The following is a 14,719-nucleotide window of genomic DNA, read 5'->3' on the forward strand; positions in this document are numbered from 1 at the left end:
TGGTTCCTGTGGGGAAGGTTTTCATGGAGCCTAAAGGCCCATGGTCCAAAGTGCTCCCTTCTGCATGGTTGCTATTCACCGGAATGCTGACCTGAAAGACCTGGTTTCATTTATTTGGCTTGGTCTGTTCACAAAACCAGTAGCATCCCTGTAGGTGATAGTTCCAAAGCTACCTTAATTTGTTTAATTGCAACTCATTTGCATCTGCTAAGTACCAGGAAGGTTGCTGGCTTATTGCTGGGGCACGTATTCAAGCCATTCAGACCAAAAAGGTCCTTTAAAAGTGAAGAATGCATTAAAACATTTAAAGGGCTTAGTACACAATCTTCCTGTGACTGATGTTATGTGTAACAGTGGGATGTACAGAAATGTATGAATTGATTTAAATTGCCTTCTAATAATGAAGTTTGGAACTTTCAATTGCAGTGGACAGTATTTGATCTGTTCAAAGATAACTTCTGTGAGAATGGTAGCAAGGATGGGATTTTAAGAACAGAATAGCAAACTTCTTTTTCTAGGTCACTAACTATTTGACTGTAATAAGAAGTGTCGGTGTCCCAAAGAGGGTCCCATCCACCAGCTGTCCAGTGGCACACTCAGATGAACAGTGCAATCTCAGTCCAGATATTACTGGCTATAATACCCCCACAACAGGTTCATGCTACAGTTCAAAGACAAAATTTGGCTTAAGGTGGATTTCATGTTGTCTCTTCCTCTGAGGCCTATTCAGGTGTAGCAAGGGAAAAATGACCCTTACCTCCATCCTTTCACTAAGATTGTCTATGTTTTACAAAATTCAATATTGCCTTAGAGGAAGAGTGCCTAAAAGAAAAATAGAAACAACTAAGCAGTTATCGTGGAACTCCAGTCAATAACTGCAAAATATTTTCAAATTACTTTTAATTTGTATTATATGAAAGAACTAGCTTTGAACATCCGGAATTGAAAAGCCTTGGGAGCACACGTAACACATGCAATGCCACTGGTGAAGTGTGATTTGAATAGAAATTGGATTTCCAGTCTACCCATCCAAGTATGATGGTCTTGGCTTTTGCTTCAAGAGCTCTTGTGTGCATGCTTACAGTCACACACAGCACAAAGGCAGCAACTTCTGCTAGGACTAGTAGTATAAAATTAAATACACGCCCCTCCCTTTGCAAACTCAGAAGTTTTTCAATGCTATTGGAAGAATCAGGGAAGAAAAAATGTGTTCTTTGCAAAGCCAGTCTAAAATGAGCTAAATGTTACTTATAATTTTCAACCATGGCCAGTATTTGGGGAAAAATGAAATCCAAGATTATCCTAATTCATTCAGATTCAAGAAAGCAGTATGGCCTGCGGTACACAAGATACAGTGACCCATTTTTGTCATTTATAAGCATTTTTAATCCTGGTGTTTATGCTTTAAATATAAGGAACTTCCCCTAGGGTGGTTTAGCTAAGAAGCCTGTCCAAACAGAATTGAAAATATTTGCTCTGATTTTTACAGTTCAGTTCTACCCAAACAGTAAGTAGCACACATGCCATTTTCTATTTGCACTGTTTGTTTAGAAGTGAAGAAATGGGATAGTGTTTTTAATAGCAATTCTGATGCCCGAAATCTTGTTTTCTCTGGTCGTCATTATTATTATACTGTCACTTGATTTTCACTGCAGAAAAAAATCTCTAGAAGTAGATCCTGACTCCTCCTAAGCCTCTTTTATTCCTATAATTTTTATAATGATCCTGTAAATAGCAATGAAGACAGACAGAACTGGCTTTCTTTTAAAAGAAAGTAAATAAGTAAATATGACATAAAGGATTTGTGTTTTCTTCAGCAGCAGTTAGGGGTAATATGGATTAAACATTTTCATCACCAGCATCAGTGTAATTACTAGAAAAATTTGAGGGAGTGAGGTTTCTGACACAATTACATGAAACGTTTTCACAACAGAACATCCAGTGAAGGGGGAAAAAGCAATAATTTTACCATTACAATATCCACAATTTTACATTGGTAAATCAAGCATAAAATTGGTAGTTGAAATGCTTCCAGCAAGTCTTTGTTTAGAAATTCTTTTATTCATCTTTTATTCATCAGTATATTATCTTGGTCACTTACTTGCTAACTGCTGTCATTCCTGAAGATGAGCTATTGTGTTTACCATGTTATTATGACTGTATTAAAAATGTGCAATTTTGTTATGTTTATTGGGTTGTGTAAGAAAAATAAGAATCATAATTCATACTGAAAAACCTGCTAGAACAGACTATTGAGAATTATTTTGCTTATTTTAATGATATATTTTCTGAAGTAATTTCAATACTTTGTGTGCATTTGTTTTTAATACAGGTATCATATCCACATTTCTTCACGTTCACCCTTTTGGAGCCAATATAGAATATCTTTGGTCTTATATGCAGCAGCTGGACTCTAGGGTAAAAAAAATTTAATCAAAATCTGTTTTCTCTATAGAAATATTGTATTCTTTTTTACTGCAGGTTAAACTCTTCATGCATTTCCATTAGAAGATAATGGGATATGGGGCTTGGGGGTTTGCAGTCTTTGTTCATTCTCAAATTACAGTGCACTTGCTTGTCTTGAGGACTTTGCCTGGCACTGCTTAGCTATTCTTTGTGGCAAAGAAAAGCTGAGCTTTAAATGGCAGAGACTACTATTTGATTTTACGATACACGACCTCAAAATATAGCTGAGGAGAAAGAAAGTAGAACAAGAGGCAGGTCTAGCCATGGCCATTAAACTGTGCAGACTTTTAGGAGACGAATTCTTATTCTTCTAAAAAATATTAGCCTTGGGTCACTCTGAACATGAAATTCATGAACATGTGAAGCACATCCTTCATCTCCACGTGGAAGCAGAGGGGGCCTCATAAAGGAATTGGCTGACCCCATTTCTAAATTCAGAGAAGGTATGGCCAATAGAAATGTATGTGCACACAGTGGTTTTTAATGCATCAGTACATACAGTCCATAGTCAATACATACCTGTAGGAGAATTTTTTTTTACTTACTTTTAAGTATTGACTGTAGGATGAGATTAAATCAATCCCCAAAATTGCCTATTCCTCTTCACTGAATATTAAGCAAGTCAGGGGTGAGAAATTAAGCTGTGAAATAGCCACCTTCATTCAGGTGAATGCTGCTCTAAGTGCTAAACAATGGCTCTGCAGGATGCTAGCCTGTTATGAGATACTTAGCAGATGCAGGGGTCACTCTGCAGTTAGCCACAACTCTGATTCACATCTGCCAGTGCTTCCACTGGACATGGAGATCATGGTACTTGGCCAGATGTTGTTGCAACATGGATTCAGGATGCAACTACGGTGAGCACCCAGACCCAGAACATGAGTGGCATTCCTTGTGTGGGGCTTATTGATCCTGGTGACATTTTGTGCCTGAACACTTCCTCCAGCCATGCCACCCATGGCCAAGATCCCCTTCGACCAACTGCTTCATGCTCCTGGAGGATTCTTCTGTTTCTACCAACAAAAAAAAACCAACAAAAAAAAGTGTGGTTAAAAGCAGAGATGATTCTGAGCAAGAAGCCTTCTGAAAATAAGATAGGTTGTGTGGAGAAGTGAGGAAGAATGATAAAGTTCTTAGGAGCTATCTTCAGACCATGGTAGCTCAGATTTGCTAATGCTTTACAGTCCACTCTTGCCCACTACTAAAATTGAGTGAGGGATTTGGACAGTAGAAGGAGCTGAGAATGGTGAACTTCATTTATTTATGTATTTATTTATTTATTTGTTTGTTTGTTTGTTTGTTTGTTTGTTTTTAACTCTGATTTTATCAAGATCTGATGTATCTAGAGCTTCACACTTGGAACCATTCCTCTTCTGCTTCTCTGTTCCCTGATCTGCCACATGTACATCTCTTCCTTCATCTTGTCCCCAGTTCTTGAAGCATCCAATCTGCCAAATCTCCTCAGACATCTCTCAAGTGCTTCCTTAACACAGAGCATTTGGCTGAATTTCAGCTGCTTTTTCCCCTTGCTGACAACTCCAGTTCTGTGTCTCTTGAGTGACAACAGCAATCATTTAAAATATGGGCTCCTTGGCAGTTAAAATACCAGCTCTTCAGGCTCCAGCCCTGCTGCTCCTTTCTTCCACCCACTGAGCTCTTCAGCTTTCCCCCTCTTCACTGCTGCCGTCCCTCCCTGTGCATGTCTGTGGGCTCTGTCCTTGAATTTCTAGATAAGTAAGCCGTTGGCTTCTGCAAGGCTGCCAGGACCAAACCTTTAACTTGCAAACACTGCCTGCATGGAAAGAGCATTGTCTCCATCTCTCCCAGGTGCCAACCTACCAATCCCTGCAGCTACCACTCGACCTACCTGCTGCATAATAAACACGAACAGCAAAATTTGACCTCCCTGGTTTATTTTGGAAGTAACTGCTTGTAGCAACAAATTACTTTTTAATAGCACAAACCAGAGATGCAATCTCTGAGATTAATTTACATTACTTCTATGGTTAGCCTGTCTTTCCTTACCTGAACAGGAATGAGAAGGTCAGTATACCCATGTGGGCTGAGGGCTCAGTATAGAGCTCAGATATGTCACCCAAAGGTAACCAGCTGTCTATTACTGCCATGAGAGTAGTAGAAGATGGACCTGATTACTTTGGGGCTTTAGACTGCCTCCAACATGGATTTTTGGTACCATCTTTAACAAATAATGTAATATTTCTGCTTCAGGAAAATAAGAGGTGATAGATATTTTCTTGCCTCCCTTGGGTGGAATGAGGTGTAATTAACAGTTTATATTTATGCACTGCTTTAAAAAATAAACTGTTCACCATGGAAGGTACCTACTAACATGAATAAGTGGAAATATCATAATTTCCAGATAAGTCTATCAAACCATGTAGGTACCTGTGGGTAACAGACAGTACCCATAGATTTTTTAATTGTTCCTTTATCAACCATCACTTTAGAAGAAGTAGCTGCAGGATTAAATGGTTTGTTTTCTGTGACCCTTCATTTCTTGACTTCCCTTCTGATTATACTAGAAGGGCTGCCTCTCTGAAAGTGTTTTCTGAAATGACAGTATCTTTCCCATTGGGAAGGTGACTAGTAATAAAGGTTTCAAAACCATAAAACACCCTGAGCAATGCTGAGTTAGGAACTTCACTGCTTAGTTATCTGGGGCTACTGAACTGGGTCACCCTGGGAGAAGATAGCTGCACGATAGTCAACCTTAAGTAACAAGAGAGTAAGTCAAAATTAAATCCCTGTACTAGGTTTTCTTTGCAAGAGAAAAACTGACAGAGCTAGAAGAGGAAGGAATCAAGAGCTCATGGGATGAGAAGGAATAATAAGTTCCCATTTGCTTCTTCTTCCTCACAAATATACCCACCATCTTAGATGGACTTCCTACAACACCATGGCAGTGGCCCTGACATGGTAGTTGTAATTTTTTAGGGTTACTTGCCACCTACCAGAGCAGAATCATTCCTGCAAGGAATCTGCACTTGCTTTGGAGTCTGGAAATACATGTCAGCCTAAGGTTAAAAAAAAGAAAAATAATAATGCTTGGTTATTTGCATCTGCTCTGGATTTCCAGATCCAGCCCACTCTAATCTCTATATTTCCTCTTTCCAGTCTACAGCTTTCTCACTTTAATTTTATATTTTCTCTTTTGCAGATCTCTGCAAATGAGATAGAAATGCTTTTGATGAGACTGCCACGAATGTTTAAACAAGAATTCACTGGTGTAGGAGCAACACTGGAAAAGAGGTGGAAGTTTTGTGCCTTTGAAGGAATTAAAACTATCTGACTGTGACTAGTAATGAAGCTATGCAGAAGAAGAATTTCTAGAGCATGGCAGGGTTATAAAGTATTAAAGTAAGAAATTTGGGTTTGGGCACATAGTAGTATGTTTTCAAAGTTATCCAAGCCTAATTTTAGTTACATTTGTGACGTTCTCTTGTGAGTGGAAGTGTAGTTGTGCACCAGTTCCTAAAATAAAATAAATTTTTAAAAAAAGTTTCAAAATGTGACAGATCTGTTTCCTATGAAAACTGAAGAAAGATATCACAGACATAATGATTCCAAAATACTACATGTCCTACATCTAAGAAGAGCTCATTGAGCAAAAAGTTAAAGGAGAGAGATTGCCCGGTTATGATCGCTAAGCTACAGCGACGTATATGTAATATGTAGTAGAACTCATTCAGTTTCATTTTGAAAGTTCTTTCTGTTTAGTAAGAAAATGGAGTAATTTTGCAGTGAAGAAAAGCATACCAAAAGAAAACTTGAAGATGTGTCTGAAGTTGTTGTATTTTGTAAATTAAGTTATATGCTGTACCAGGGATTTTTGCCTTACTGAAAGAGGCCTAAAAATGTGATTGGAGTCCTCAAGAATGCTTTATCAAGAATATTATTTTTCTAATGTAACTATTCTCCATTACAAGTTCTTTTAACATGGATTGCCTATCAATTTTCATAAACATGTAAATAAGGAGGAAACCAGTGTTACTGTATTGTATTTGGTATGTAACATTCAGGTTTATGCATCAAAATAAATATTCAGTTGCATTACTGTTACAAATTTTATAGCAGATATATTAATTTTTATCAATAAATATGACTTCTACCATATTGTTTGTACAATTTTTTTCTTCTGATGTTTTTCAATTTTTATCAGTCCAGCAGGATCCTCCTGGCACTCATCTTTCTCCTACCTGAAGTATTAATTGCAGACGACTTGCCTAAATTAATTAGGAAGCAAAAAAGAACTTGCAATATTAGCGAAGTTTAAAGTAATTTAAAATATAGGTAGAGGAAGTACCAGCATAGACCTTTGTTTAGCTGAACAGGTTTAATTTATTTTTTCAGACAAGCAAGAGGGTTAAAAATGAACACATTCAAATTTCTTATTTTCAGTGTTGTGTTGGGTAGTTGAGATGCATCCAGTTCATTACTCCTTCTAACTCCCAGCTAATGCTTCTGGCCTTTGGCCAGCCAAAGAAAGGAATAACTCACTTCTGGTGCTGTCCCTTAAGTAGGACATCGATGTAAATTAGCATTTAGACTTGGAGTGAGTGCAGAGGAGGGCCATGAAGACAATGAGGGGGCTGGAGCATCTCTCCTATGAAGACAGGCTCAGAGAACTGGGGTTATTCAGCCTGGAGAAGAGAAGATTCCATTTTGAGAGACCTTGTAGCAGCCTTCCAGAACCTGAAGAGGGCTACAGGAAAGCTGTGGAGGGTCTTTTGACTGATGGGCATGTACTGATAGGATTACAGGAAATGGTTTATAACTGGAAGAGGGTAGATTTAGATTAGATATTGGGAAGAAATTATTTCCTGTGAGGCCAATGAGACACTGGAACAGGTTGCCCAGAGGAGCTGTGCATGCCCCCTCTCTGGAAATTTTCAGGGCCAGGTTGGATGGGACTTTGGACAACCTGGTCTAGTCGGAACTAAATGACCTCTAAGGTCCCTTCCTACCCAAACCATTCTACAATTCTATGATTTACTGTCAAGCACAGAGTACACCAGCACTCCTGTAGGAGCCAGCAAAAGCTAAAGAAGTGTGTGTGTATCAATCAAGACAGGAGAGCATGAAAGAGACTGCTCCTCCCAGACCCCTGCTGTAAAGAACTGCATCAGTCGAGCATTTAGCGTGACACTGGGTAAGAAAAAGCAGTCCCTTCAAGTCACACCTCTACAGCCACAAGAGAGCCGGCCCTATAATGTGGGGCACCAACAGCAGGAAATATGGTAAATTGCAACAGACACAGGTAGTATCTAGATACATGTCAGAGTGATGTTTCACTCAGGTTTTTGAATAAACAGCAATTAGTGTCAAATGGAATTAGTCGTGAAGGAACTCCCCGACATGGCTGTTCATGATTACTGCTTTAGGACCTATTTCTCTTTTGGCATCTATTTGGAATATAGAAATACTAAATGAAATGTTAATTGTGTTCAAAAGGGGAAAAGAAGGAGGCCTAGCACGTCTATTATGGGAGAAAATTATACTTACAGTCAGTATGCACAAAAATAATTTTAAAGAACATATGTCTCTATTATGGTTGCTACAGAACCTGTGTTAAGGTAAGTTACTCAGGTGAAACTAGTAATTATATGCCATTTATGTTAATGAAAATTCACTAGTTTAATCTAAATAGCAACTCTTTCTTCTCTTGTGATCATACAGATTTATGAATAATTCAGGCCAAAAATGTCTGACAGCTCTTATTTAAATACTGTGACATAAATGTGTATGGATGGCACTTAGGCTGGGGAAAAGAGATGAAACATTCACCTCAGCTTTCTTCATGCCATACTTGTTAATTAAATTCTGTCCTCCCTTTTCTCTTGTCCTCCTTTTTTTTTTCCCCTTTAACTCATTTCCTTTCCCATACTCTGTGTTTTTTCTCTTCCTGGATTTTTCCTGTCTGTCTAGACTATTAGTGCTTTAATAGAGTGACTTTTTAGTCCTTGTGTAGTAAAAAGCTAAAAGGGAACCTCCTTCGCCGGTCTTTAGATACCACCATAGAAGATATAAGCCCTAAGTATAAATGGCATGTAGGCATCCTGCAGTGTTGTAGCATATGAGCTGAGACCTTGAAACTTGTGGAGATCCTCATGAGGATCAGGCTGAGCACCGGTGCTGGCTTCAACATTGTGTGCTTATTTGCTTTGGAGAAAACTAGATTAAAGTTCTTAGCTCCATCACTTAGCTGCTGAAATGTCCTTGTGATGAACTTTGGGGGACCCAGCTGGGGGTCCTGAATTGTTACAATAGGGCAAATATGAAGGAAGTCACCTTTAAAAGACATCTCTTGGAGGTATGTTGCAGATATATGGAGAAGTCAGTGATGTTCTGCAAGCCAACATTAAATTCTGGCAGTGCACCCTTTAGCCAGCTTGTCTGAGTAGTAATGTCAGTCAATCTGATTCCATCATAGCCCAGAAAGATTTATTCCATATGAAGCACTGGAAGATGTCTGTAAACCCCTGGAGCCATGGCTGTGGGTTGATGGAGCTCTTCTTAGCACTGTTGGGCATTGCAGCAAAGCAGCTTGTGAAAATGCCATGAGATGATATCACTTAATTTCAGTAAAAGAAGTCACCAGTATGATGGAAAAGAAGACTAGCCTTTCTCTACGTCACTTTATCCTGATGATTGGAACAGAGGGTTGGTCAGCTGCAGCAGAAGACAGCATGCTTTCCTTCAGAAAGAGGAAGACATAGAGGTACTCAGTGATATGAAGCAGTGCAAGACTTAAAGCAAGTTTCTCCAGCTGAGTCAGGTTGAAGGAGGACACACATTTGGCAAAGACTCAAATCTATTTACAGTTAGCAGGAACCTCAAAACAGTAGTGGGAAAGAAAACAAGAGAAGGCTAGGCCAAAGAGACCCCACACCATCAGGTGAACCACAAGCGCAAGAGGCGCGACTGCAATAGCCTGGCATGCAACTTCAAGTTATGGTGGGAAGTTATAGCAGTGTCCCCTCTTCTCAAACAGGGACTAATGAAGCAAGAGAAGATTTGGTTTCCAGCAGCCCAAACCTGTTGAGGGCATTTTGCAGGGTGTTACAAGCTCAGCTGGTCTGAACTCCTGATCTCCCAGGAGAGCTTTTTAGCTCATTCTTGGCTTTGAATTGTCTTGGAGTGGTGGCAAGGTTGACTTTTATCTGTTTAGAGGCCCAGCTTCTTACTGTACTGTATTTGGTTCCCACTTGATGCCTGAAGAGATGCACTGTGCAAAACCTCTTGGACAAATGTGTATTTCACCCTGCACATTCAAAGTAGATGAGTGTAGCCTCTCTGTTAAACTGTACTTTGTGCCTACAAGAGGTAGCAATATTTGATGAAGACTGTGTTATCCCCGTTACAACAACAACAACAACAACAAAAAGGAAATGTATACTATCTCCTTGTGCCATTGCACATAGTGCACTCTAGTTGCTTATTGAATTATGCATGTTTCAGGTGAAACTTGCATGTTCATGACTGCCAGAGCATCACATTCCCTTAAGGAACAGTTATACTGAGATTTAGAGAAAATCCTGCATCAAGTTATGCTACATTTAGCTACCCATCTTGTACGGTAAATGCTGTGGAAATGTAACACTAGAAAATTAGTTGTAAGAGTATTCTGGGTGGTTTGTTTAAGTCAAAATTCTGGTCTAGTAAGCATTGTTTTATTTAAAATCATAATGGCTTTGACAGTCAGTATGACAAAAATGTTCTGCGCTGATGTGAGTTGATTTGGGGAACAAGGTTTGGGGAGAGAAAGAAGGAAAGGGTTGGTTTGGGAGATATATTCCTTCTGTGCTGCCAGTAGCAGCTAGGTCTGATACAGGACTAATGTCCACTTTGCATCATATTCTGTCAATCTTGCCAAAACAGGAGCTTAACAAATGCATCTTGGAGTTCAGCATTTGAAGTGATGCTTTTATCATCTATTCCCTGTGATAGGGTACAAGTTTTCCTATCCCATGACTTGTCACTCTGGTTATCCTGATAAGAACTGCAGCTCTTTTATCCAAATTTTTCTCTCAAATAGAAAGTAGAAGCAGCAAATTCCTTCTGGTTCTGTAACCCATTTCTTACAGAAGCAACTGCAGAGATGCTCAGGAAAAAAAAAAAATAAAACTACCTACATTTATTTGCAGTAAGTGCCTATAAAGTAGGACAAGATCTGAAGAGAGCCATTGCTTCTCCCAGACCTTCCAAGAGCACAGTGTGAATGCATGGACTGCAAAGGGTGCCTGTTTACTCTCTGAGTTTGTTTCAAAAACAAATAAGTCAACTGAAAAAGTAACCAAATCAGGAAATTATGCTTACAAGGTGCATATCTTCTGACTACATAAACCCATTACATGGAATACATGGAAATCCTCATTTCTAAACAAAATCAAATCAGTATACTCAGGAGTACCTTTGATTAAGATTTTGCCTCACACTGGATAATAAACATTGTGCCTGTTCAGACTTCGTTGGCTGACTCCAATGTCATACTTCCTCTCAAAAGGGATATTTGGGGGACAGCAAGAAGAAAAAAGTATGTATTCCTTCAAACCTAGCAGAGAGCACTCCTGCAGTCCTAGAACAGCCATATTATAACCATTTGCTCAAACTCCTGGCTGGTAAATACTTCTTGCCAGTTTATATGCTTTAATACACATAACATTGAAACCTAAATAAATAAATAAATATATCATCCACTTGGACTGCTCAATCTTATCCATGTCACAGTTAATTCTGTAGTGATCCCAACAGCATATGGTGGATTAAAACACATCTCCCATAAAAGCATCCAGCCATAATCAAAGTTATCAAGTGATAGAAAAGATACTTTTTTTGCTTGATAATTTGTTAGGAGAGATTAGCATTGTCAAAATTAGCATGTCCTTACTTCCCAACTTGATTTTTTCTGGCTTCTTCTAGCCGGTTTTGTTTTCTCTGCAAGACTAAGTAATCCTTTAGTGCTGCATACTTTCACCCTGTGAAGATATTTAAATATTATAGTCTATTTCTCAGTAGTCTTTCTCATAAACTAAACAGATTGAGCTTTTAAGTGTTTTGCTGTAAAGCTTTTCTCTGCCTCAAATCATTGCATCCTTTTTTTCAATATCCTTTCCAATTTTTCAACACCTGTTTTAAAATGCACGGAGAAAAGCTGTTACGTGAGTTAGTCTGATCAATGCTGTGCACAGACACACAGTCACACCTCTGCTCTGAGTCAGCTCTCTGCCTTCTATTCCTGTCAGACTATTAGCTAATCACAGATGTCAAAGCAGCAGTCCACATAACTTGCTGTTAAATCATCATCTTCATCCTTCTGCCATAACATATTTCTCCTCACAGGTGTGTTTCTCTATGTCAAACCCCACTGTTAGGCTTGTTTGTTAAAGGGCAAAGATCCCACCCAATGAGGGCATTTTAGGGCTTAGCTCCTATGCATGGCCTTCAGGCCTTGTTCTTTTTGTGGAGGAAAGTCTGGATAATTCTACAAAGTCTGATAATTCTACAATGTTTATAGACTTACTTGATTTAAATGGGGTAGTCAGATCTGCTGTCAGGACATTAGCTGATCACATCAAGCATTCAGAGGGCAATCGCACAGGCTTTGTCTAGACTAGGGTTTAAATGTGTGTCATTAGCACATATTAGCTGATACATTTTAAAAAGTCTGATGCAGACAAAACATAATGCCTTTAATGTGAAAAGCTGGCTGAGTTAGGCCCTTGGGCATTGGTGTTGACACTTGTTTGTCTATTTCAGAATTTTAGAATAAGTTAGCCAAGGGCTTGTCTGCAAAGACCAGTTAATTTGGGAGATGACAAGCTATAAATTTAAAGGGCTACAGTTACTCCAGGTCTCTAAGACCAGAAATAGATTAATTCTCAAGTAGTTACCCTGAAATAGCTCTGTATAAAAGTATTATACACTTAACCTGGTAAGTTTCCTTTTTTTTGTTTTCCCAAGCCTTCTGTATAAGAGGTGTTATATTTTAACACTGAACCTCTGGTGCATTTCTGTTTTCATCACTGCTCCTTACTGAATCAGCTGATCAGCCTCTTCAACTCTGGGAAGGAGGCTGGAAAACTCATACACTCTGTTGATCTGGTTACTGACATTAAAAGCTGACTTGCATTTCACAGGAGGGGGAAATGGTACACTTGTGAGAGGAATGGGATTGGAGCAACATGAGATCATAAAATAGAGTTAAAAATCGAGACTGGAGGGATTTTGTTAGAATCTGGTGTTCCATAAAAAACAAAAAACAAAAAACCACACAAAAAAACCCAAAACAAACAAACAAAAAAACAAACAAAACAAAACAAAACAAAACAAAACCAAACAAACAAACAAAACCAAAAACAAACAAAAAAACACAACAAAAAAAAATCACACAAATCCCAGGACATCCCAGAAGCCTGTTAGAAACTAAGAAGGGGAACAGGGAAGAAAAAGAGAGAAGAGAATATTTTATAATAAAATATGATGGAGGTTTTGTGAGTTTCCTTAGCTGGTTCTGCCCATCGAGTCACCTTGGGCAGGTGTTTTGTCTGAGACTCTGTAAAAGGAAGCCTTCCAAAATCATTCTGCAGTTGGCTCTATACCAGAAATAAGATACTAAAATAATAATACTAACTTTCAATGGCAGAGAAGCCCCCATGCAAGTAAAACGTGCAGCTCTAGCTCTAGAATTCACTGATTGGTAGAGAATGGTGATGTTAGCAAAAAAAAAAACCCTTCCTTGTCCTTGAAGGCTACAGAGAACATATATTACTCCTGGACAGAAAATATTTGCCGGGTAGTCAGAACTCATTTCAGCATATCATTTCTACCTTTCCACTCTGACTGGCTATCACCTTGGTGGAACTTGTCACTTGTTAGATGGAACAAAAGCTAAAGTCTCATCAGGGTGGAATCTACTCTTTTGATTTCAGAAGATTAACAGCCATGGATAAATATCACGCCACCAGTACAAGGCTGATTTGTCTAATAAAGAATTACAAGGCAGGAACTGCTTTGCAGGATGATACTGGAAGCCCATTTTTCTCCATAAAACTTATTGACAGAGAAGAAAGCCAGACGGTGACTCAGCAGCAGAAATGTTCTAAAATACATTTCCTGAGAGGTTCTTGATTGACTCAGCCTCAGTGAGGCCACAACTCAAGCACTGTGTGCAGTTTTGGGCACCACAGTATAGGAAGGACATTGAGGTGCTGGAGACGGTACAGAGAAGGGCAATTAGGCTGATTAGGGGTCTGAGAACAGGTCTTATGAGGAGAGGCTGAGGGAGCTGGGGCTGTTCAGCCTGGAGAAGGGGAGGCTGAAGGGAGACCTCATTGCTCTCTACAACTTCCTGACAGGAGGTTGTAGTGAGGTGGGTGTTGGCCTCTCCTCCCTAGTGACTAGCGATAGGACAAGAGGAAATGGGGTCAAGTTGTAACAGGAGACGTTCACATTGGATATTAAGAACATTTTATTTACAGAAAGAGTGGTGAGGCATTGGAACAGGCTGCCCAGGGAGGTGGTGGAGGCACCATCCCTAGAGGTGTTCAAAAGACAGGTAGACAAGGTGTTTCAGAAGATGGTTTAGTGGTTAGGGGTTGTAGGGTGAACAGTTGGACTTGATGATTTTGAAGGTCTTTTCCAACTTTGATGATTCTGTGATTTGATGATTCTATGACAGCTCTGGAAATATGTGTTTTATTTGTCCATATGGTAGGACAGGGAAGGCATCTGATTGTTCCAGCAGAGGTGTACAGAAATGACCTGATATTTCATTTCCATCCCTATGAAGACCTTGCCTAATCTTTGCAAACTGCAGAGGAAGGAGACATCTGTAGAATGCATGTTTGACCCTGATTTGAGGCCACAGAACTTCTGCTAGTTAAAAATTTAGTTTCGGGGCTCAGTTTGAATCTCTGATATGCAAAATGGATACCCCACCATCCTAGTAGAAAGTTAGCCAATGACTGAGGATGGGAAAGCAGTGTTTCTTGAAGTAAAAATGAAGAAGCATGCCCTGGTGACTCCATTTTTTCCTTCTAGCTTCACAATGAGCAAGAGATTTTGGAAGTATGTAGCTGGCAAAGAGGTTCATCATATTAGAAAGACAAAAAAAGAGCTCATGTTATGTTCACACAGAAGGTTTTGAGATTATTTTTAAGTCCAAAGAATACTCTCTCTGGTTTATAGGCATGAGATGCTCTTAAAACAGAGGTTAGTATGGGGAAATGGAGCA

General features: G+C 39.2%; 1 protein-coding gene across 4 annotated transcripts in view; it reads left to right on the forward strand.

Annotated features, from left to right (window-relative positions):
• The window catches only part of ENOX1 (ecto-NOX disulfide-thiol exchanger 1), a 367,973-nt gene extending 361,375 nt beyond the window's left edge, over positions 1 to 6,598 (forward strand). For all 4 annotated transcript variants that reach the window (XM_051631836.1, XM_051631825.1, XM_051631855.1 and 1 more), the window contains 2 exons: positions 2,333 to 2,418; positions 5,645 to 6,598. In XM_051631836.1, coding sequence (XP_051487796.1) covers positions 2,333 to 2,418; positions 5,645 to 5,776 — 218 coding nt within the window. In that variant the 3' untranslated portion in view covers positions 5,777 to 6,598. The remainder of the gene's footprint in view (positions 1 to 2,332; positions 2,419 to 5,644) is intronic.
• Positions 6,599 to 14,719: the final 8,121 nt, after the last annotated feature.

Source organism: Apus apus, chromosome 1 (assembly GCF_020740795.1).
Source record: "Apus apus isolate bApuApu2 chromosome 1, bApuApu2.pri.cur, whole genome shotgun sequence".
Lineage (NCBI taxonomy): Eukaryota > Metazoa > Chordata > Aves > Apodiformes > Apodidae > Apus > Apus apus.